This window comes from Ooceraea biroi, chromosome 2, assembly GCF_003672135.1.
Source record: "Ooceraea biroi isolate clonal line C1 chromosome 2, Obir_v5.4, whole genome shotgun sequence".
NCBI classification, from domain to species: Eukaryota; Metazoa; Arthropoda; class Insecta; order Hymenoptera; family Formicidae; genus Ooceraea; species Ooceraea biroi.
In genome coordinates this window covers 8,755,298-8,778,220 of record NC_039507.1, presented here as the reverse complement: position 1 = coordinate 8,778,220, position 22,923 = coordinate 8,755,298, and the positions used below count along the sequence as shown (strand labels likewise).

Genomic DNA, 22,923 nt, shown 5'->3' with positions numbered 1-22,923 from the left:
TTCGGGAGGAAAATCGGAGAGATTACGTGTGTTACATAAAATCCGTATTTAAGCACATAATGCTCGTACTTTTATTTGTGAAATGGTATTGATCAATTTAAGCGCAAAACATAATAGATAGTCTTTATCATGTTTTAATGAGCGCAATATTTGATTTATTTTATTCTATCGGTTTTACAAATTCCATAAAAATCAGAGTGGTATAATAAAAGTATTTTATTATAGCTTTTATATTGTTTGATTGATATTATATGTAGTGAAATTTAATCCTAGAAATTTTTACATCTTTTCTGTTTTATCTGGAGTAGCTCATTGTCGTAAATGCTGCTTGCTGCTAAAAGGATTAATATCAAAATTTCGTTTCAACTTCAGTGTGCATCTCATAACTATTCGACGTTCAGTCTCTCGGATGCTCGTTTCTCGAGCGTAAACATAGCCTGTGTATGCCTTCAAAGTTTAGCATGCACTAACTGCGGTCTTCACCGAGTAGACGTGACATAACACGAAGATACCTAAACTACGTGACTCCTTGCGTGACACGCTTATGTATTTGCATATAATCAAGGTGTTGGAATTTCAACACTTTACGATTGTAATTCTTTGTACGTGTTTCTTTACCACGGACATCGCTGCAAATCGACATTGTTTATACTATATAGACAATTTTTAATTAATTTATTTACACTTTCGTCAGATGCAACATTCTGTGAACTTCTCTTGATATTTTAAATAAAATTTTGATAATAACAGGGAAGCTGGTAATATCTTAATATTACTCTCCGCGTTTCTTTTTTGTACGAGGTGCACCTTGAGTTGTTGTATTTAATAGTTATAAGATGTTCGCAAAATCTTGCTGTCGCGTTTGCTGCTGTTTACTTATCAGTGATCGTATTGTTCCATATTACAGCAACTGGAAGTAACTAGCAGATAGATAGTGATAGAAAATTGCCAGCGGCTATTCACGTACAGCGTTTTTCGGCGAGTCCGTCACGAGCGAGTTTACGAGAAAAATGAATAAAGGAACACGAGCGTTACTGTAACAGTGTTACGTAACTGAGTTTGCTAATTATGGAGCGAGCGCGCGATAGTAGAAGTAAATTCAGGGCTGCGGCGACGCAGGCTGTTTTACTCGAGTATCAACGTGGCATCGTTATGGAAATCCTTGTTATATATCCAGTAAAACTCGTGATAACATTATGAATTGCGCATTACGCGCGTTATATTAGAAGACTCTTTGCACTTTAAATATCCGTATAATGGTCTGTACGCGCGCGAAAACTTTCGTTACACTGCGAGCTTTAGCTAGAAAATATTCAGCTCGCATCGGATGCACGCACATGCATAATTCGTAACAATAATAATAGATGATGGAAATAGACAAAATATTTATTATACATTTCATCTCATAAAGGTGTAATAATTACAAGGACACAAAATCAAATATTATTTTACCGTTACGTATAGATGGTTAATATCACAAAGAATATACATAATGTCAATATTAATATTAAAAAGAATTGTGTTTACTAACATTCTCATTAAAAAAGATTCAATTAATGCATTTTAATTCTATTCAGAATTCGTAATTGTAGGGAGAAATAGTTGTTGCGTGCATTGCATGCATTAATTCAGATTTATTAAAACATTATACACGTCTAGCATTTCATGTACACTAAGGTGCATTGATTCGCGTGGTAGCAAATATTTATATTAATATTTATTAATATTACTATATATAATAATATATATATATATATATATACATACATATATATTACATGTATATAATATTATAATATACACATATATATAATATATATATTAATATTAATAAATATATATATTCGCTACCACGCGAATTAATGCACCTTAGTGTACACATATATCACTCGTCTTTCTGTAGAAAATTCATGTTGCTTCCTTCTCATACTTCTAGCTATCAAAAAATCTCATTTATATCTCGAATAACGTTATTTATACGTATTTATATATAAAGACGAGCTTATACATGACGTGTCAGATAATAAGGCACGCTTCACTTTCCATGGCAGATTCGCGATGAATTGGTGCGCATCTGGTTTTCGTATTCGGCACAGCACATCAATAGCTATCGGCGTGCGCCGATATTGAATGAATACGAACTTGAACTATGAATCGCAGTTCGCATCTTGTCGGGGATCATGTACCTACGTGTATCTCAAGTTGATAAGTCTGATTAACATTGGCCGTTCGTTAATTACTGCGGCCTCGCGTTACACCGACTTAGCCATGCGTGAATGATTCCACGGCTGCGTGCGTTTCCGACCAATCGGCATGTTGCAACATCGCGAGCGGCATTCAGTCACGTATATTATGCCGGATTGACATGGACGCGAGCCTGTTCGCCGCGCATTGTGCCAGATTTATATCGTGCCTTTAATGATAGAACAGGAGGGTTATTTGCCGAAGACCACTAATAGCCAGCGCAATCTCTGTTTGCTCACGGACAACAACCGCACGTAACGCGATCTTGACGAATGGCACATTGTTAATGACAAATGCGTTCAATCATTTACGATCGATTTCACGCGCGTTTTATTATCAGTCCTTTTCTGTTTTATTCCATTTCGCTGAAAAAGGTTGAAGGGCGTCGCATGATGTGGAAAATACATTTGATAAAACCTTCGTCATGCGGGTGTTATCTCATGAAAGATCTTTAGCGAGCTTTTTATTATTGCAGATCGTCTCCCAAACTCGAAGCGGACACCGAGCGGAAAATGGCGGACCGACAAAGGCGAAGCCGATACTTGACCATCAGTATACTGCATATTATCACCATAATGTGCCAAGGTACGTGAGCGATACAGATGTATCGATATTTTTTTCATATCCCCTTGCTTTAACATCGGAATTTAAACGAGAGACAATTTTGGATGTGTGCCATGCACCTGCGGGCTGAACATAGTACGTCCGCGATACGATGTAATTAAATTCGCCGTAAGGCACAAACGCTCGAATATCTCTATTGCGCTGCCGATAAATTTAATTTCCCGATTTACGGTATATTTACACAACGACAAATATTATCACTTTTGTTCGCGTCCGTTCGATCGTCCGCACGTACGTCGCGCGATGAAATATCCGAATTTGCGTGCAACGCTGAATTGCCGTTGTTTTCGCGCGTTTGAACGTAACTTACGTTAGTCTGGACTTCAGTAGCTGCACGCTAAATCGTCATCGAGGGTGAAATTGATTACCGGGATATAATCCGTCGGCAAATAACGGCGAGCTGTTATTGCGGCTCGATAAGGCGGTGCGATCGTGTTACGAGCAGATTCGTAATATGGTCACTCTGTCTCTCTGTCTGTTTGTCTGTCTCTCTTGGTACTCTCACGGGACAGTGTGCACAGGCTAATTACGCGGGTTCGTCACGTACGATTGTTGTAACATCTGCTAGGACCACTGCGAAACAGTGGAGAACTGCATCGCGGATCGTTGTTTGCTAAGTCGTGAGACGGTTTACTGCGAAAGCTCGATATTTTCGCCTCCGACTTGATCAAGTTGTACACAATTATATATAGTCGTTATATATAGTTATATATAGTCATGTGCCACTTTTCGATCCAGAATGGGTTAAAGAACCTTTTGTTAGGAGCTCGTTATCGATAGACAAGATTACCCCTCTTTATATTTTTTTTATTAGTTGCATTAAATAATTAAATATTGAATAAAATAATAACTAACTGTAGATTTTGTCCTGTTCTTGTTTAATTTTTTAGTGATTTAATTTTGATGCGATAACATGTGATTTAATGTAATGACAGCTTCTGTCATTATAAGGAATTATATTATAAGGAATTCATGCTGTTAGATTTCTATCATACTTTTATTTATCTATATATTTTACACTTTATTCAAGATCTTACATCTGACAGATTAATAAATAGACTAGAATAAAATTACTAAGAAATAGTAAATTATGAAGTACAAATGTGACTGAAATACAATTTATTTTATCTTGATTTTTTCGGCCAGGCAATCGGAAAGTGCGTGGCATTTATCGGTTTCGTAATTTTTAATTCCCGATATCGCGACTAAAGGGTTTCTGTTGTCCCGAAGTTACATGACACGTTGCGCGACGGTGTCACATCGATCGCGAAATAAATGCGACGTGATTTTTTGCGCGCGGCAAACAATTCCGCCATCGCTCTTCCGGTTGCAATGTTACTGTGATCGCAGTATCGCCGCGTTGTCGCATGCTTCCTACAACGTTTGAAAGGGAGAGAATAGTTTTGTTTTTATCTCGTCACGCGCGACGGTTTCATCGATGATTACCATCCGGTACCTTTACATGAAGTTACGTAACTTGTTACATCACTTCAAACTTTTCGCCTCGGGGAGATTGCATTCGGCGTTGTCAAGAGCAACGATGGCGCGCATTTGCCGTTGTCTCGCAGATATAGCAAAGCCATTTTCTAATTCCGGAATACGATTGCCGTTGAAACGCACGGTACTTTTCCTTCATGCTATCCGGAGAGATTAGCGGAAACGGCGGTAAGTGGGTGATCTTCGAAATCGTGCAGCGGACTATCACGTTGGTACATTTACTGTATTATCGAAGAAAGCTAATATTAGGATAGTTGAAATTAAATGTGATTTCATGCCATCGGATTCCGCTCGGAGCGTACACGCACGATTCGTTACGATCGTATGTACGCGAAGTGCGTTGCATAATGGAAATAACACATCGCTTGCACACGCGGCACGCATTATTATCATGCGCGCATTATTATTACCGTTTTCCGATCGTAAATTGTTCTTGTGCCGATAAAATGTTCGGGATATCTAATTAGCATTTTAATAATTCGATATCTATATCTATCTCTCTATATATATCAACATTTAATTGCTTTCGACTTTATTTTCGATTTACTCGCCGCCAGATAAATACACGCAATTCAGAACTATTAGGTCATTAACTAAGTAATTTGGGTCGCATCTGGATAACGATGAATTAAAGTAAACACATATTTATGACTATACAATATAGCTTCTCGTATATTAATTTTATAGCAGAATAGGCAACGTTTAAAGAACAAGAACAAAATTCTCCGAAACATCGTTGCAATATTTATATAGCCATCTAAACGCGACCTGGATTACTTAATGACCTAATATTGGGTCATTAAGTATGAAACTTTACAAATAGAACATAAACTTTTGCATTTTTTGGCACATGGACATGATTTATTTTCAATCGAAGTATGCGCCCATGTTATCTACACACTTCTGCCATTTTAGTGGTAGTTGGTCTATGCCTCTACTATAGAAGCCAGGAGTACGGGAATCGATGAAGTCGCGGAAGGCTGTTTCGACTGCCTGTTGACAATTGAAGAATTTTCCCACCAACAAGTTGTCCAAATTCCGGAAGAAGTGATAGTCGGTAGGTGATAGATCTGGTGAATATGGTGGATGACGGAGAGTTTCCAATTCCAACTCCCGTAGCTTTGCCACGGTCAGTCGTGCAGTGTGCGGTCGAGCATTATCATGCAACAGCATTGGCATTGACCGATTGACCAATTTCGGTTGTTTAATAGCAAGTTGTTGCATCATTTCGTCCAGTTGCTTGCAATATACTTCGGCCGTTATCGATGTACCAGGTTTCATAAAGTTGTAGTAGATAACACCTGACCTGGACCACCAAACAGTCACCATAAGCTTCTTCTGTGTAATGTTGGGTTTCGCGTGATGTCTCGGTGGTTCATCAGCGTTCAACCACTGATGTGAGCGTTTACGATTGTCGTAGAGTATCCACTTTTCATCGCAGGTCACAATTCGATTCAAAAAAGATTCATTTTTGTGACGGGAAAGCAAAGAAAGGGAAGCCTCTAGACGTTGCGCCTGCTGCACATCGGTCAATTCGTGCGGGACCCATTTGTCCAACTTCTTTATCTTACCAATTGCAGCTAAATGAACCAATATGTTGGGTATGGAAACATTGAGTATCGATGCCAATTCACGTGTACTTTGAGATGGATCGGACTCTACTACGGCTCTCAAGTGATCATTATCCACCTTCGTCTTTGGTCTTCCACGTGGCTCATTAGCGAGGCTGAAATCTCCACCTCTGAAGTTTTTGAACCAATTGCCCACCGTTGCTTTAGTAGTTGAACCTTCACCAAATACAGCGTTGATATTACGAGCCGTCTCCGACCCTGTGGTTCCACGGCGGAACTCATATTCATAAATCACACGAATTTTGGACTTTTCCATAGTTCTATAAAAAAGAATCCACCAATAAAACTAATGAAGATATTTGAACAAACAAATATGACATTTGAAGAGCGAACATACATCTATCACACTAACCTAACCTGATACTGACGTCTGGCGCCAAATTTGAGATAACAAATGTTAAAGATGGCGCTTTTACATTTGTAAAGTTTCATACCTAATGACCCAATATTTGAATCCTCATGGTTAAGGTTGAATTTGGAAAGTGATGATAACGATGAGCGATTCGATGACGCGAGGGATGCGAATGATGCGAGAGCTCTCGGAATTCCGAAATTATCGCGTGGCGGGACATCCGCGTCATTGATTAGGACCGGCCTAAGCAGTGCGCGTGTAATCCATTCATCAGCGGCCGTCTATGGCAGCGAGCGCCGTAATTTCGTATCGCTTTGAGGCACGCTAATTTAAATACATATTAATACAACGCGCGCGCGTGTGTGCAATATCTGCGAGGTACAGAGCAGCCACGGACGACGGACTTTGCCGGCATGGGAGCACGACTTTGCGCACCAGCCAATCAACATGCCGGGCTATGCATACGAACGAACCTGTCGACGGCTTGCACACCGAATAAATTCGAATACGCCGAGCACTCGCGTTACGCGCAATAATGTCAGTTTAGCAGGCGGCCCTGAATGGAGCAATGAGACTACGCAGAATGGCGCGGTGGTGCGCGCTAGAGCGTGGAATTTATCGCGAGATGCCATCTGTTTAAAGGAGACTGTCGCACATTTTAGCCCTTAATTCAGCGGGGACGCATTTCTTTCACGTTTAGAAACATGATCCCTAAGAAGCCCAGCTAATCGGAACTGATTTTGCGAAAAATCAGTCTTGTGATATAAATTGTTTTCAAATATGCAGATTTAGTCTGTGTTATCTTGAACAGTATAGGTATAAAGGACTAGATGTGCTAGGACTAGATAAATTAAGTTAATACGAATTTAGAAACTAATCGAAACTCGAAGATTGAACTTTTGTACTTTTAAATATATAAAAATTTACGAAAACTATTTTTGTTATAGCATAAAACAGTCTACAATGTAGTACATGTGGTAACGCTACAATTTTACTGAAAATGGAAAAAAAAGTATATGGAAATTGGAAAAGCAGCTAAGAAGAGTTACAATAATACACAAAATAATGATTAAACTAAAAAAGTGATTTATTGCTGAGATTGTTGACTATTCTGTGCTGCGATAATTTTTCAACGGATATCTCTTTTTATGCTATATTAAACGTAATATTTATGGTTTATACACGAAATTAATGAAAAATAAAATTAACTGCATTGACGGCTCGAATAGAGATTTACGATTTAGCAATAAAAATGTCAATTCTAATTGCTTCGACGAAATGCTCTAGATTCAAGAATAGATGACAAAAATATATCTATAATGATTCTCGATCTGACAGTTTTCTGTGTATTCTTGTAGTTATTATTATAAATCGTAACTTTGCCCGATAATGTATGTCACGTTGTTTCATAAAGGATAAGTATATCTTCAATATTTTATATTTATTGAATTTCATGCGAAAATATTTTCAATATTTCGTACGATGTTCTATATTCCTTTTAATACTCATTCTTTATCCGCTCATTTATCATCAAACAGATCGGCTTTAGTTAAAATTAACGCGGTGCGATTGCATTCACACAATAAACGTGACTGCCGATCTCTAACAAGTTCTCACAAAATCTGCTAAAATTCGCTCGTCATGTCGGGAGTCAAATAAGGGCGTTTCCCGCGCCACTTCGTTTCTTTCGTCGTTGTGGCGAATGGAAAAACTTCTGGTATTCCCTAGTCGACAGTAAGATCGTAGATTCTTGATGCAGCCTTTCTACTAAAGAAAGAGAAATAGAGAAAAAGCGCGGAAATCCCTTGGAAAAAGTACCTTAGTTGCGGCGCCTTGGGAGGGATGGAGGAACATAGTCGAGCTCACAATCGTTGTGTTAAAAACTTTCTTTTTTCCTTGCCTTATTCAGTGGCTCTCCTTTCCCTCCTGCTGTCTCGCTCTTTCTTTCTTTCTCCTCTTGTGTCGCGTCATGAAGACCGGTCGGCCGCGTAAATGCAAAAACATATTTAAAATGTTATCTTGCGGCAGCCTGCGAGTCGCATTCAAAGTTAAGACATTAAATGTACATTAGTGCCGTTATGCGCGCGACCGCTACCTGCCACTTAACCCCCGGGCCACCCTACATACGCATTCATGCCCGATCCACTCTTTCGCTCTACAGCCCTCTTACCTATCTCGGTTCACGTAATGATGAGAAATTTTCCGCGCGAAATAGGTACGTACTGAGTGTTGCGAAGTTACCGTAAACGTCTTTCTAAGTTTTGAATATGGACAAGTGAATGACAGAAAATGTTAATTGTGTCAAAGAACTGACGATGCTTCTTTAAAGGAGAGTTTGCGAAAAAAGAGATGCAGTGCAAATTATCGATTTGTATGTACGAAATACAAGATAGGCAATTTGTTTATGATAACTGCAGAATCACGAGATAGTATTATATAATAATACGCGTGCGGGTGCAATCTATTATTTTCTGTATTGTACTAGATTAATATTAGTAGTAGTATTGTACTAGAGAAGTTTTCATTATCTATCCGTTATTAAAGATATTTGAAGATTTAGTGCGGAACATAAACGTAAGCAACACATAACAATGAATTAGGCAATAAAGATAAAATATTTTTCACATTTTTCAGAACGTAAGCGGAATGAAAGAAAAAATTCTTATTCTGTTTCGACGGAGACAATCCCCATTCTTCGTATAAGAAATTCAATCTTTCAGTTAGTTTCCGTCCATAAAGAATTGAATTCTTAAAAGAAATATAACATTTATATTGGTACATATTGAAGATGTACTTGACTGACCTCATTTTTCATATTAGCAAGAAAATTGAAACTAAAAGCTGGAGCTAAATTTCGTTCTCCTATTAATATACAGTTTGCCTTTTATTCGATAGAACTCCAGGAATACATATTTGATATACAAAAGCGTGCAGAATACAAAATGCTTCGTTGACGTAAGCACAGGAACATGAAAGTCACTTTGAAATCTGTGAAAGCGGATGAACGCTGTCGACGACTATCACTGGACGTTTTGTCGTGGTAAAAAAGTAGAAGTGTTGGTGCATTATGTGTATACTTTTATCGCTACTATTCCCGTACGTGCATGTATCACTTCATTTACGTACGTCACGGTGCACCGTTGCGTTATGACGGCAAAATGCTATTGTCAAACTTTACAGAGCGTGCACTTGCATCGCGACATTATTTGTCCTCTTGCGAGATGTATTATTAAGCGAGCGTGAACTTATGCAAAGGGAAATCTCATATAATTGAAGAGCGAAAGAATAAAATATCAAACGTGCATTTAAAGTTGCTCACTTTAAAATATAAGAGAAATTCCGAGTTTTATATTTTTTGAAATATCACTCACACATTAATCTAATGTCGAGAATCTTTCTTGAAATGCATCATAACAATTAATAACTAAATAATACTAAAATATAATATAATGCTATAATATTAAAATATAAATAATACTAAACTAAAATATAATAAAATATAATGCGATAGTTTGACAAATAATAATTCCGCAAATTTTTGACTTGATAATTTTGTTCAACTATTTAAAATGTCGCATTACGTTTGCGATAGTGGAGTATTGTGGTATTCGGCTTGTATGTATATTTTTCCTCTTCAATTGTGTGAGTTCGGTTCGAAATATAGATGGACGTACCGAGGATTAGAGAATGACGGTAGATGAAGAAGCTTTTGGTACGCTAAAATTTCTTCTGCATCGGCCACGTACTGCAATCGTTCTTTTTACAATTGCAGACTGTGACTGCCGTTAACGAGCGAACGACTTTTTAGCGCAACGGAATGGGACGAGCGGATCGAGAATAGCATAGAAATGTGCTGTGCTGTAGATACAAAAATAAACTGTTCTCGTACCTCTCATCGATAAGGGAAATTTGCACTGCATCGGGGCTTCTGCATTGCAAAAATTTGATCATCCTTTATTACGGTATTTTTGATCGCGAAAAAGTCAGTTTTATTTAATTTATACATGATATTAGTTCTTGAGAGGAGCCATTATTAGCTCGTTGCAGACATAATTATATTAAAGGTTTCTTATAAAACTCGATTGATATTTTTATATTTTCTATGTTATTTTTATCTTGACGAGAATATTTTAATCTTCATAAATTTTAATTGAAAGCTGTTTATAGAGTGAATCGTGAACATTTTGAACGAGTATTATTTTTTACCGTTTTTATTAAATATTTATTTATTATAAAATTCAGTGTTCCGAAAATGGTAGGTTGTTAACGTTAATCAAGATTATTTCAGACCTCTGTTTCAGACTATTTCAGTGCAGACGAGAACGATCGCATGTATATTTTATGTATATCTTACTTTTACAGAAACTTTAATTATTTCACCGTGTGCGCAAGATACCATTTAAGAGACTGGTAGAAAATAAACGCGCATGTCAACCATGTTTTGTTTCATGCAATTGTCGTAACTTGCTCCAGCATCTGTCAGATGTTTTTGTTTTACTGTACGTCACACCGTAGCGTACAACTTGTTTTATCTTAATTTTCTGAAGTCGCGCTATTAAAACGAATGTACTCGACATTTAGGAAGAAATGCAAGGGAGCAAAAAACCAGCGCTACTGCACTGCTATAGTTTCTTAAACTTTATCTTTACGCACCTTTGATACGTGATGCTGGATCGCAATACGATCCTCAGTACAAAATTTAATTTGTTTTTATGACGTAACAAACTGAATAGCTCGCACGTCAAGCATGCTTAGCGTCGCGATCACATGTGATAATTTCGGGATTTTACAACTGCATACTTGTACATTTACACAAGAGTGCATCGGTATACATCGGTGCATCTCGGCTTGATGTAAATCGGTACATGTACACGCACATGCATCTCGGTATATTTTATATATAGATACATACATACGACGTATTTACGTGCATATTCGGGATATGCGATACACGTTTAAATTGCACGATATATCTTCTTGCTTCGAGTTCGCTAGATGGAAGCTGACTTTCATCCCATTCGAGACGCACGCGTTTACGCGCGTGTAGCATACATACACGTGTGTGTGCCGGAAGGTCCGTGTAAACTTTCGATTCGATGAGCATGACTTGGTGGCTTCTTGCGAACCGTTTAATGGCGTTTCCATGCTTCCAAAAATGGATATATTAAATTTTAAGGCGTGTATTCTCCCATATTCGACTGCGCTGTCGTATTCCGTGCGCGTTCACGGAAAGCGACCGCTTTTCGGCCTATTTTCACGAGTTGGATAAAAGTGCCCGTTCGGAAACGAAGGAATAGAGCGTAACTTCGTTGACTTTCAATTTCCGAAACTGTCAATTTCCACCTGTGATTGTAAATTACATTGTAGTTGTAAATTAGGTCATCAACCAAATGTGCTTATTTATGTTTCAAAATGCATCATTTTTACGAATCTCTTTATTTATAATCGCGACATGATCTTTGTCATGTCCTTTCATAAAAGATGTTAGAGTCTATGCAGATCCAATTTTTACGAATTGTTAATATCGATATCCATAATTTAAAAGAGAAGCTATAAAACACGTCTGTCTTATTTAATTCATGTCACATAAAAGTTAAAATCTCGCGCTTCACCTGAAAATCAGAAATGAGATTCTGATGCATTCCTAATAACGGGAAGATCGAATTCTCTCGTTGGACATTTTACTTCATTACTAGAGGAATAGGAAAACCGCCGAGATGGCAAAAATTACACTGGCATTTCGTTTTTATGACTGTTTCATTGACGTGTGTATACATTTGTATAATAGAGAACAAAGCAACGAGATACAAAGGGAAATTAACAAGACGAGAGAGAGAGAGAGAGAAATGGAGAGTTGCAGCGATACAGCAGGCTGTATTTTCGTCTCGTGCTGTACACTTCTGCTCGCTTCCACAGTCCCATCTTCCCCGGCGATACGTAGTCGGGCTAACGCTGTAAAAACGTCCGGCTGCGTTGCAAGTTACAGACGTGTTACATGCGCGTCACGCGGCCATTCATCTTCCTCCCGGCTGCATTTCTGCCGCTACCTTCTCTTATGCTTCTTACGCGCGCGCAAATTTTGCGCTTTTCATCCGCGCGAGTGCAACGATTTGATGCACAATGGATCGTGCCAGGTCAAAGCGTTGCTTATTATGCAACGCAAATAGCATAATCTGCAAACTTTTGCTATCAAGACCCATTAAGTTTGCAATCTCCAGAATTAAAAAATTAAAGTTGTCGGCTTTGTGCAACGCATCACGCGCGTTACGGGAAAGGAAAGGGATTGGCACGCGCGCGCAAGAAGAAGAATCGTAAAGTCGCTCGTTCGCCCGTATTATCGTTCTTTGTTCAGCAATTTTACAACTTTTGATGTTCGTTATCCGCCTGCCTAACGATCGACGTTTCGTTTTGAGAGCCGCATCTCAAACGTCCCTTTATTGACGTTTTCAGCCTGCAACTTTGCGTTCTCTTTTTTTGTTTTGAGTGCAGTGGTGTCTTTGTCGCGGTATATGGTTCTCTATAAATTTAAAAACCAGTCAATACAATGAAACGTTCTGACATATCTAATTCATTTATCAGAAAGGAGATCAATTACATTAGCTACAATAACAACTGTCTTTTTTCTTTTTTGCATCTTTTTAGGAAAATAACTTTTGTTATTATTTCATGTGTTAAAATATATAAGAGAATATGAACAAAACATACGTATAAAATAATTATGAACATAATTTGTTTCTATAATTGTGCGCGTTATTCCGAAAACATTGTAGCAATATGCATATTTACGCAGAATTTATGCATATTTAACTCGTTATTATGCGATATTGAGAGAAGGAAATTTTTTCTCTTAAAGTTACTCAGAGTTGAAAAATTACGACGGTTATCGTCGATTGCGGATGCTGGAAATAGCGAGGTCGACCAGGAAACTCCTTAATGCACGGGAGCATTAAGGCGTCTAATTTCGTCTTTCTGCTTTCCACGTTGAAATGCAATATCACCACAGAAGGACTCCGCGCGCCAAGTATTTCCAACATTTCCCAACTATTTTCCAAGCTGGTCCGTCCGCTTCATCAGTTGCGGTCTCGTTTGCGGACCATCAACCAGCAATCTTATTCGCGTATGTCCGACATAGAAAATAACTCGATAGTTTTCCCTTTTTATATGACATTTTTAAAATCATAATATGACGATTGCAAAATAAATCCTACGTGATTCTTTGAAAAATTGAGTTAGATCTTGTATATGCATTTTACATATTATTGTAATTATACATAATTAATATTATTGTATATAATTATATATAATTAATCATGACCATGTATAGCAAAATGAATTTTATATCGTAATAATTGGCATTATTTATCGACGATAAGTTTTATAATTCTGAAACTCTACGTTCAAGAATACTTGCAAAATACTCAAGATATTCTTGAAGTACTTCGGACATTTTTATGATTTCTCATGGGCGACAATCGTATTTGTGATCATCGTCAACGTTCGCCGACGTCTTCTCGTGATAAATTGCGGGCGAATAATTGCAAAAGACACGAAAGGGAAAGTGGAAGAGCCGTTACGTGCCGGATCTAGGTCAAGTAGTTATAACGGAGGTGAACAGGAACACAATGTTTAATTGCAACATTCCATCCATCCTGTTCCTCTCTTCTCCGTTTTCGGCTTGCGCTTATCCAGTTATAGCGTCACCATCTTCCTCGCGAAGGATACTCATCTTCCGAGAGTGAGATGAAAAAGCATTTGCCTCTGATTTGAAAGCATTACAGCGGTGCCGTTGCAATTATTATCATGCTGAAATTAGACGCAGCTGCAATTTCCTGGCGTTTGCATTTGTCGTGTTTCCGTGAGACGTCTTTCGTCGAACAAATTACGCTCGTTCCTTCTCGGCTTTCTTTCTCACGTTCGAAGGGTGCATTGATACAAAAGTGACAGCATCTATAATCAGTTGGTGCGTTTTAGAGAATAAAATTGGTGAATTAGAAGACTATGATCATCCGCTCTGAGGATTCATTGAACTCGTCCGCTCGATCCTGTTGCGACACGTGTTGACTCGAGGAAAATGAACTTTCGTTTCCCTCTCGTAAAGAGGAAAAAGGAAGAAATATTTTTCAGCGCTGATGGATTAATTGTGTGCGGTGCTTATCACGGGTGTCGAAAGGTGCGCCAGTTGGCACTGCCATGTGTACCGTCGCGCGCACGAATAAAGCAATTTTCTCTCAAGGGAGCGAGGGGCGAAAGGGCATTTTCCGAAGGAGGGTGCACGAAGCGGCGCACTCGGCTCGCGAGCGTCTACCATCCGATAACACTCTGGGATGGATCGGTTTTTTGCTCCTGGAACAATTCTATCCTGGCTATTATCTATCCTCCTTCACTCTTCTCCTCGGCCCCGGGCTCATTCCCCGTCGCTCCTCTTTCGCTTCCTTGCACCACCTCTGCCGTTGCAATCCCCATCACCCCGTTGTTCTCCGTCTTTCGCGTTCATATTTCCAGCCGGATCGCGTCGCGTAAAAACTATAATTGTATAAAAGATATCCCGGATCCAGAGCATTGTTCTTCCCATGCTTCCCGTGGAGTCGCGCCAAGAAAAGGAATTTCCATGGATCTCACTATTGATTCGCTTATAGAATCTGTCCACCCAGCGTAGACGATATTCAAAGATTTACTCGCCGCAATAAGACGGAGGAATAACACGCGTGAAAATATTTGTCCGAGAGATTAATTTCTTATGGAATAAAAGTGTTTGATTTAACTGTGCTTATTACTTTCAGACCTAATTATGCAACGCGTAAGAGTACTTTAAATGAAAGCTTTTATGCTTTCTGTGTTATTTCGAGAAGTAACTTGTATGAAGTTAAAATACAAAACATTTCTTCTGGTTCTTCAAACGTAGCGCGCACAGTTAACGTTCTGCTTAATCAAAAGCTCGTACCTACCCGTGCAGAAAATTGTTAGGGCCTAATAAGAAAGTAAAGGTCCCTATAAGGAATAAATAGGGATGCCCTATCATTGCCACATCGTGGCCCGATAGGACAGATGATTAAAACAATATTTTTTATTATTTCCTTATAAGGTCCCGAAACAATATTTGTTACATGCCATTTTAGGGCCATATTAATATTGAGGAAATTAATCGGGACTTTTTAAGACCCTATTAATTTTTCTACACGGGTACTGTATTAAAGTTACTGTATCATTTTAACGCGAATTTTGCTTTACTCGTAGCATTACTTTGCTACCCGAGAACATCAGTCCCAATTTCGATGAGAATGATACACGATCACTTACGCCACTCGCAATACAGCGTATAGAAATTTGCATACTTTGTATGCTCTCGATTCGTCTCGTCAGATCGGCTAAAAGGTGGGAGCCGCTTACCTTTTTCTGCTGCGGTAGCATTTACGTTTGACTGAACGGCGTAGACTCATGGGAAAAGCCCGGCTTAATACCTCGTATTCGTGGCAACTTCTCCGGAACGATTAATGCAAAGTAGCTCATAGTGTCAGTTAGCATAACGCCGAAGGTACGCCCGGTATCGTGGCAGAGGGTCCACTAAGCCAGCTTACCGTCGAATGCCTAGGCACTATTACTTCGGCCGTTGGCGTTGGCGCGACGCTCGTGGGTAATTTGTAGCTTGTAACGGCGGCCTTTGTGTCAATAATATCGCGGATGATTCTTTGACCGCGCACGCTATATTGGCGTACTGGTCAGTCGACCGAAGCGAAGCTGCAAAAGCGCTCTTTGCGCGCCGTCAAAATGCGTGTGTCATTATTCGTAGATGTATTTCGTAATAAAGGGAATCTCTCCATCGAGTTTGATTCGGATGGAGAATACTGTTTATAACTACATTTAAATAAATTTACTCGTCGGTTTGATGCGACATATAGTCATTTGCGAAACGGTGTATGTACGCTGGTACATACATGCACGCGCGCGTTGTACTCGAATAAACGTCGGCTGATGACGTCGAGGGTGGCGTAGCAGCGAAAATTGTCTGAATAGAATTATATAAATAATGAGAAACAATGGAGAATACAGCGCGCTGAGGATTCGGCGACTTTAATAAAATGTTAGTCTAGCGGAGAGTAAAATAGATAGCCCGCGCGTGACAGTTATTGGAGTACCGGCCTAGAGCACCGGTTTAATAATACAGCACGATCAATCTTGATACTGAGTACGTCATATAAAGTGAAGGTGTCCGTATATACGGTGAGTTGTTTCTCGATCAACATCTCGTAATTAATATAAATCACCGAATGCGTGAAGATGCCAGAAAGAAGTTCGCGTTTCGAAATCGCGCGGCGGGCTCTCGACGCGAGGAGAAATCTCCGCGGAACTGCATTAACCCAGCGAAGAGTCTTGGTGTTTCAGCAAGAGGAAGACGCGAAAGAAGTCAACATCAGTGTCCCCGGAACTTTTGTGCGGTAATTTGAATAACAGTGCAACAGATACTAATTTGACCCGCGGGCTGTTCGTGCACGATGGCGGCGGGTTACGCTTGCTGATGCTTGGAAGCCTCGCGGTGCATAAAGCTGTGAGAAGCTTTAGCGGAAGTGCGTTGAGAGTCTTAGATTAATCTAGGGGTGTTGCTGTTGTTGCTGTTTCCAAGCCAAAGTTTTCCTCTCGAAGTGCAGCGACGTCGTGGAGACATAGGGGAAATAGAAGAAGGGTGAGGAGGAAACTAGAAAGGGTGAATCCATGGGCGACATCCACTACCAATACTCAAGTATTATCGAGGGGCTGAATGAATATAAATGATACCGGAATGAATATCTGGTCGCCGACTGGCCGATCTATATGTACCAGATTGATACGTCTCATAATATACGTATATCTCGATAATCTTACGTATTCCGAGAATGATCGGATTATATGCAAGAGACGCGGAACGAAATATCGAAAAATCTTCCGGAGGGAAGGAAGAGAAAAATTAGGTAGCGATATTATGGCGTTTGATGAAATCGATCGGCTCCTTCGTAATTGTAAGATGTTTGGAAACATCTGTTTGTCATTTTCGCGAGTTACTCCGACAATTAAAATAATTAATTTAAGACTGGAATTACGCGAGAAGTTTTCCCAACTGAGTAAAACCAGCGAACTTCGACGTAGCCATGTATTTGCGCATACAACCCTACTTCTATTCGTATACAGGATGACTCGGTGAGGTCGTTTTCTTCTCCTTTGAATTCCTTTCTTTCCTCTTTCAGAAAGGAAGAATTCTTCCTTTATAAGTTTACGTAGAAATACAATTATTCTGAGAACTATCGTATTGTGCAGCTTATCGTCTCGAATATTCTTGAATGAATCTCTCGTAATTTCGCGTTTAGACTGTATACTATAATAAATATAATAAATCGTGGACCAATACAAGATCGGCCGAATAAGAATCACGTGGTAGTATATCGAAGTTATCCGAGGTGCCATCGCGTTTTAGCACGATTCCTTTTTACTCCATCGCAGTCGATTCGCCCCCAACCCGCTCGCATGAACATATATTTTCGAATTATCGACAGCCGAGCCGCACGACAAATTGCGCCAGAGTGCCCCCCTGCCGATCGCCGACAAGTTTAATAGGTTGTGAAATCATTCTGAAAAATAGTATCGGTCCCAGTGGAACGGGATGATCTCCGACGTACTATTTTGCGGCTACAGATTTCGAACGTCCTGTCAAGTTTTTAACCTGGCAGGCGAGATATATCTGTGTTGAGAGAGAGAACGGCGGTTTAAGATACAACTTTTGAAAATTTATGTACGGGTCTCCGTGGATATCGTACAGATATATAATCGATATAACAAACACGTAAATCATTTGCTACAATTATTTAGTTCAGTATTCATGAAAAACTGATTTAAGCTTATGATGGTGCAGAGAAATATAATGCATGTCCCTTCTCTTTGTCTCTTTCTCTCTCATTAAAATATAAGAATAAAAACAATTAATTTAAATATAAAAGGTTAAATATGAATAAAATATATATATAGTTTTTAAATTATCTGCTGGATTTATAATCGAGAGAGAAAAAGAGAGGAAAAAAGAAAGAGGACATTTATAGAGATATAAAATTAGAGATATTGAAATTATTTCCATAAAATATTCGTATACGTGAATGAATGAGTTTTATCTTGAGCTTTATGTACTATTTTGTGCATACAGATAGCGAACGTGATGTGTGTGTGTGTCTGCGTGTATATCGGGATCAATAGAAACTAGAATAGGATGGATAATGGAAATCGAAAGACAAGCAACAGTTATACTCTAACAGTTACCATTTGATGCAGTATGGAAATCCAGGGGATCGTATTAAATTATTTGCGTGCTCCGAACATTAGTGCATCCAAATCAATAAGTTGACTGTAATTTCGTTTTAGTATCAAAGTGATTCATACATTTAGTGATCAAAGTGATACATACATTATTACAGCACCATCTCTACTATCAGCTTATCATTCTCTATCGGCTATTATCCTCCAACGCTTGAATTATATTTATTTTTGCATTATTCTTTAGAATCTGCGGATATGAATGTTCGATTTTGATTTTGGATACGGCTTTGTTCCAGTTTCATGTTCGCCATGCGGGTAAATTATACATTCATGCTGCAAATACCTACATATTTACTATGATATAGATCGAAATTCAAAATAAATCCGTTTCTCTTGCTTATCTGCATGCTTTCATTGAAAGTAATATTTTAGCGATCTTCCGCTCATTTGCACACACAATAAAATATTTTCGACATTAATATGAATATAGGAACAAAAAAGATTGAAAATGTATTATGTATTCTGCTCTGCGACCATTTCAATGTAACATTTTCCCCAACTTCGTTGGAACTTTTGTCGATACCGATATATGTATGTCGAATTTAAAATCTTTGTATATGGGACAGAAATAATTTCTACTTTTCTTATCTGCCTGATATTTTGCAGAAGTGTAAAGAAATTGCAACTACGTTTGCTTAAGAAAAGATATGAAAAACTGATTCAAGTAGTTATTACTATTCACTAACCTACTTTTGTTGCGCCATGTAACAATTCTTATTCAAACAAACGTATTCCTACATATTCGCGTATATTCGTATATATTATATTGGGTCGTCCGGAAAGTTCGTGCCGATTTTGAAGGAAAATTCAAAGGCAACATTTTTTTATGTCGATAAATATTTATTGACTTATGTATGCACCGTTTTGTTTCACAACCTTTGTCCATCTTTCACGCAACTGGAAGATTCCATTCTCCCAGAACTTCTTAGGTTTCTCGGCGAAAAACTCCTCAAGGTGGTTTTTTATGTCGATCAAAGAGTTGAAGTTCTTGCCGCTAAGAGAATTTTGCAAAGACCTAAATAAGTGAAAGTCTGAAGGTGCAATGTCTGGTGAATACGGTGGGTGAGGTAGCACATCCCAGCCAAACTCCAACAATTTTTGTCGGGTAGTCAAAGAAACATGAGGTCTGGCATTGTCCTGATGGAACACGACGCCCTTCCTATTAGCTAATTCTGGACGTTTTTCCTGAATCGCTGTCTTTAATTCGTCCAGTTGCGAGCAGTACTTATCTGCATTTATCGTTTGGTTGTGTGGTAGGAGCTCATAATATAGGATTCCTTTCCAATCCCACCAGACACAGAGCATGACTTTTTTTGGATGAAGGCCGGCTTTCGGAGTGGTTAATGCTGGTTCATTTCGCTTACCCCAGGATCTTTTTCGTTCTACATTGTTGTAAATGATCCATTTTTCGTCACCCGTCACTAATTGCTTCAAAAATGGTACGTTTTCGTTGCACTTGTACAGCGAGTCGCAGATGGAAATGCGATCCATTAAATTTTTACGGCCAAATTATGCGGAACCCATCATCATAGCGACTTACGTAACCAAGCTTCACTACATGATCGTGGACAGTGGTTTTCGATATTTTCAGTATCTCTGCTAATTCACGTGTCGTGTAGCGCGGGTTATTCTCGATCAGTGTCTTGATTTGGTCATCATCAGTAGTAGAGGATCTGCCCGAGCGTTCTTGGTCTTTAAGGTTAAAATCACCAGCTCTAAACTTAGCGAACCACTTACGTACGGTTCTTTCAGCTAAAGCGCCTTCTCCGTAAACAGAACATATCGAATTTGTTGCTTGTGAGGCATTTTTGCCTTTCCGGTAATAGAAAAGCATCAAGTGTCTAAAATGTTCTTTGTTTTCTTCCATCTTGAAAAGAGTACAAAACTGACACGAATCAATTTATCTGAAACAACTTTTTTCCTAAAGATGCGTTGAAATGTCACCTTTAAGCATATGTATATAAATCGTATGTTTTCAATAACATTGATATATTCAGACATGTTCCAACGCCATCTATTAAAAATCGGCACGAACTTTCCGGACGACCCAATATTCGAAGCACGTAATTTCGAGTTCTTTATTTATTTTCGGCTATCTGAACTTCGGGTATTCGTGAAGCAAGACTATAATAAGCGGATTTCCACATTGATTTTGTGCACTTCATACTTCATGCAATCTGCGTGTCCTTACTTTATCTACACCTGTGCTTTATATAGCCCGTCTCTTGTCATAAATTGAAGCCAGGCCGTAGATCGGTTATGCTTCATCCGAGTCCCGAGTTAGAAGCCGGACGGAAGCGAGAATTGGACGGTCCATAAATCCGCTGCCCCGTCGGACATTCGTTACGCGTACACGACGGATTAACGATCGACCGTATCGAGAAGGCGTTAAAAAGTTGGCCCGACGTACTTCGCGATCGGAGAACGAAGCGGCGAACAGTACGCGCCGTTACACAATGTAACGATTCGACTGCGCTCTATCCATGCGCTCGTGGTTCAATCGCGGAATATTTGCGCCGTTACGACGAACTCGGGTTACTTTTCCGGTCGTTATAACGCAGACGGGCGCGTAGGAAAACGTTGTATGCTGGGAACTGCACGTTTCTTCTGCGGAAAACTGCAATTCCAAGATTGAATTACCATGTGAATTAGTTGAACATTTCGCTCCACGTGGTTAACGAGCAACAGAAACAACAGCGGGAACATCATATGTCGTTCACCAAGTCGTACAACTCGCAAGAAATCTTAATATCATCTTCTTTGTATTATTTATATTATATACAATAAATTTCAATTTCTGGATATCTAGTTGCCTCGCGTGTAATCATTACACGCGTCGTTTCATTCAGTTTTTATTCTCGAAGAAAAAGTCGACTCTTTGTTCTGCCAATATGCACTTTTATCGGCCCTAGCGCGCGAGGATGCGAAATTAGTATTCCGCACGGGACACGGCAGCGTCCCGGACCTCCGGTTCCGCGCGAGCCAATGGTATCCACGTTGGACGTAACAGATTCTAACGGTTATGCTCACGGTTATCGCGTGCGGTGGTAAAAAAGCGCACGAGGATAAGGGAGAAAGAGAGACGGGAAGTCGGGGAATGTAGTCCGCGTCTAATTACTACGGCATATCTGGCTCGTGGGTCGCCGCCGTTCACCACTTACGCGATACTTCTATCCGGTGTGTCTGCCTTCTTCTCCGTTTTTTTTATTGTGAGATCTACGACCGGTAGCTAAATTATAAGCGCGTAACGTCGGTGCAGTCGGATAAAGCGCAATTTCGGGGTGAGTCCCGTGCGGTGTAGCGCGAGCAACGGCGGAACTTTGTTGCGAGAGTTGAATTATCGCGTGAACTTGCTCTGCGGCCGGCCGGACTGCTCCGTAACGACGGAGAGGAGACGTAACAACGTAATGGAATATTTAATCTCTTTTTGACTAAATTATTTAAATTCTGAAAGCAATTTCTTTCCTGTTGACGCGTAGGGTACCATCTACATAATGCATTCGCGGTTAATTGGATCCGTTGAAAAATTTAGCCTTTGTTTAACAAGATTGTTGCCGCGGCTAACAAGCGTCGGTAATTTTACAAGCGATTGCACGGTCTACCTGGGCACATCGTGTGTATGAAATTTCGTTAGGAGAGTTTCATTACCGGAACCGACCTCGCTCTAGTGTGGCTCCTCCAGCGAATATATAACTTCTTTATTATTCAAATTTCAGTCACAACTTTCCTTGGCTGATGCATATAAAATTATTCTTTCGATGCGTTATAGTTATCTAGACTACGATATCAAATAAAAGCAAATAGGCAATAATAATGAGTGCCTCGTTAAATTCCAAGCTGGATTCTCTGGCAAGAAAGAATCGCAGCGAGAAATTAATCATCGCAGGCGCAAACAGATAACGGAGTATTGCTCTTCGCCTGATTTCACAACCAATCTTCATCTTAATAAAATTCGAATTCGAATCTGAATTTTCTAAATATTTGATGTCGGAGATCGAGAGACTGCGATTAAAAGTGGACGGACGAGTCAAATTGAAATTTATCGGGAAGTCCGCGGCTAAGAGAAAGCACACACACATGCACCCGATGCAAGTCAGACCACGTAGTACAGTAGTAGTATAATTCGAGTTGCACTTATATGAGGGATGTATTATTTCGCCCTGAAGGGACACACCGCATAAGTCTCGGCGAACGTGGGCTCACCGCGCGATGTAAAGTTTACGTTGTTCCAATCACGAGGGT

The 22,923-nt window shown here is 39.4% G+C and overlaps 1 protein-coding gene across 9 annotated transcripts in view; it reads left to right on the top strand.

Annotated features, from left to right (window-relative positions):
- Positions 1-22,923, top strand: part of LOC105276811 (lachesin) — a 278,627-nt gene that overhangs the window by 8,738 nt on the left and 246,966 nt on the right. For all 9 annotated transcript variants that reach the window (XM_020030837.2, XM_011334738.3, XM_011334737.3 and 6 more), the window contains one exon: positions 2,720-2,829. In XM_020030837.2, the coding sequence (XP_019886396.1) occupies positions 2,757-2,829 (73 nt within the window). In that variant the 5' untranslated portion in view covers positions 2,720-2,756. The remainder of the gene's footprint in view (positions 1-2,719; positions 2,830-22,923) is intronic.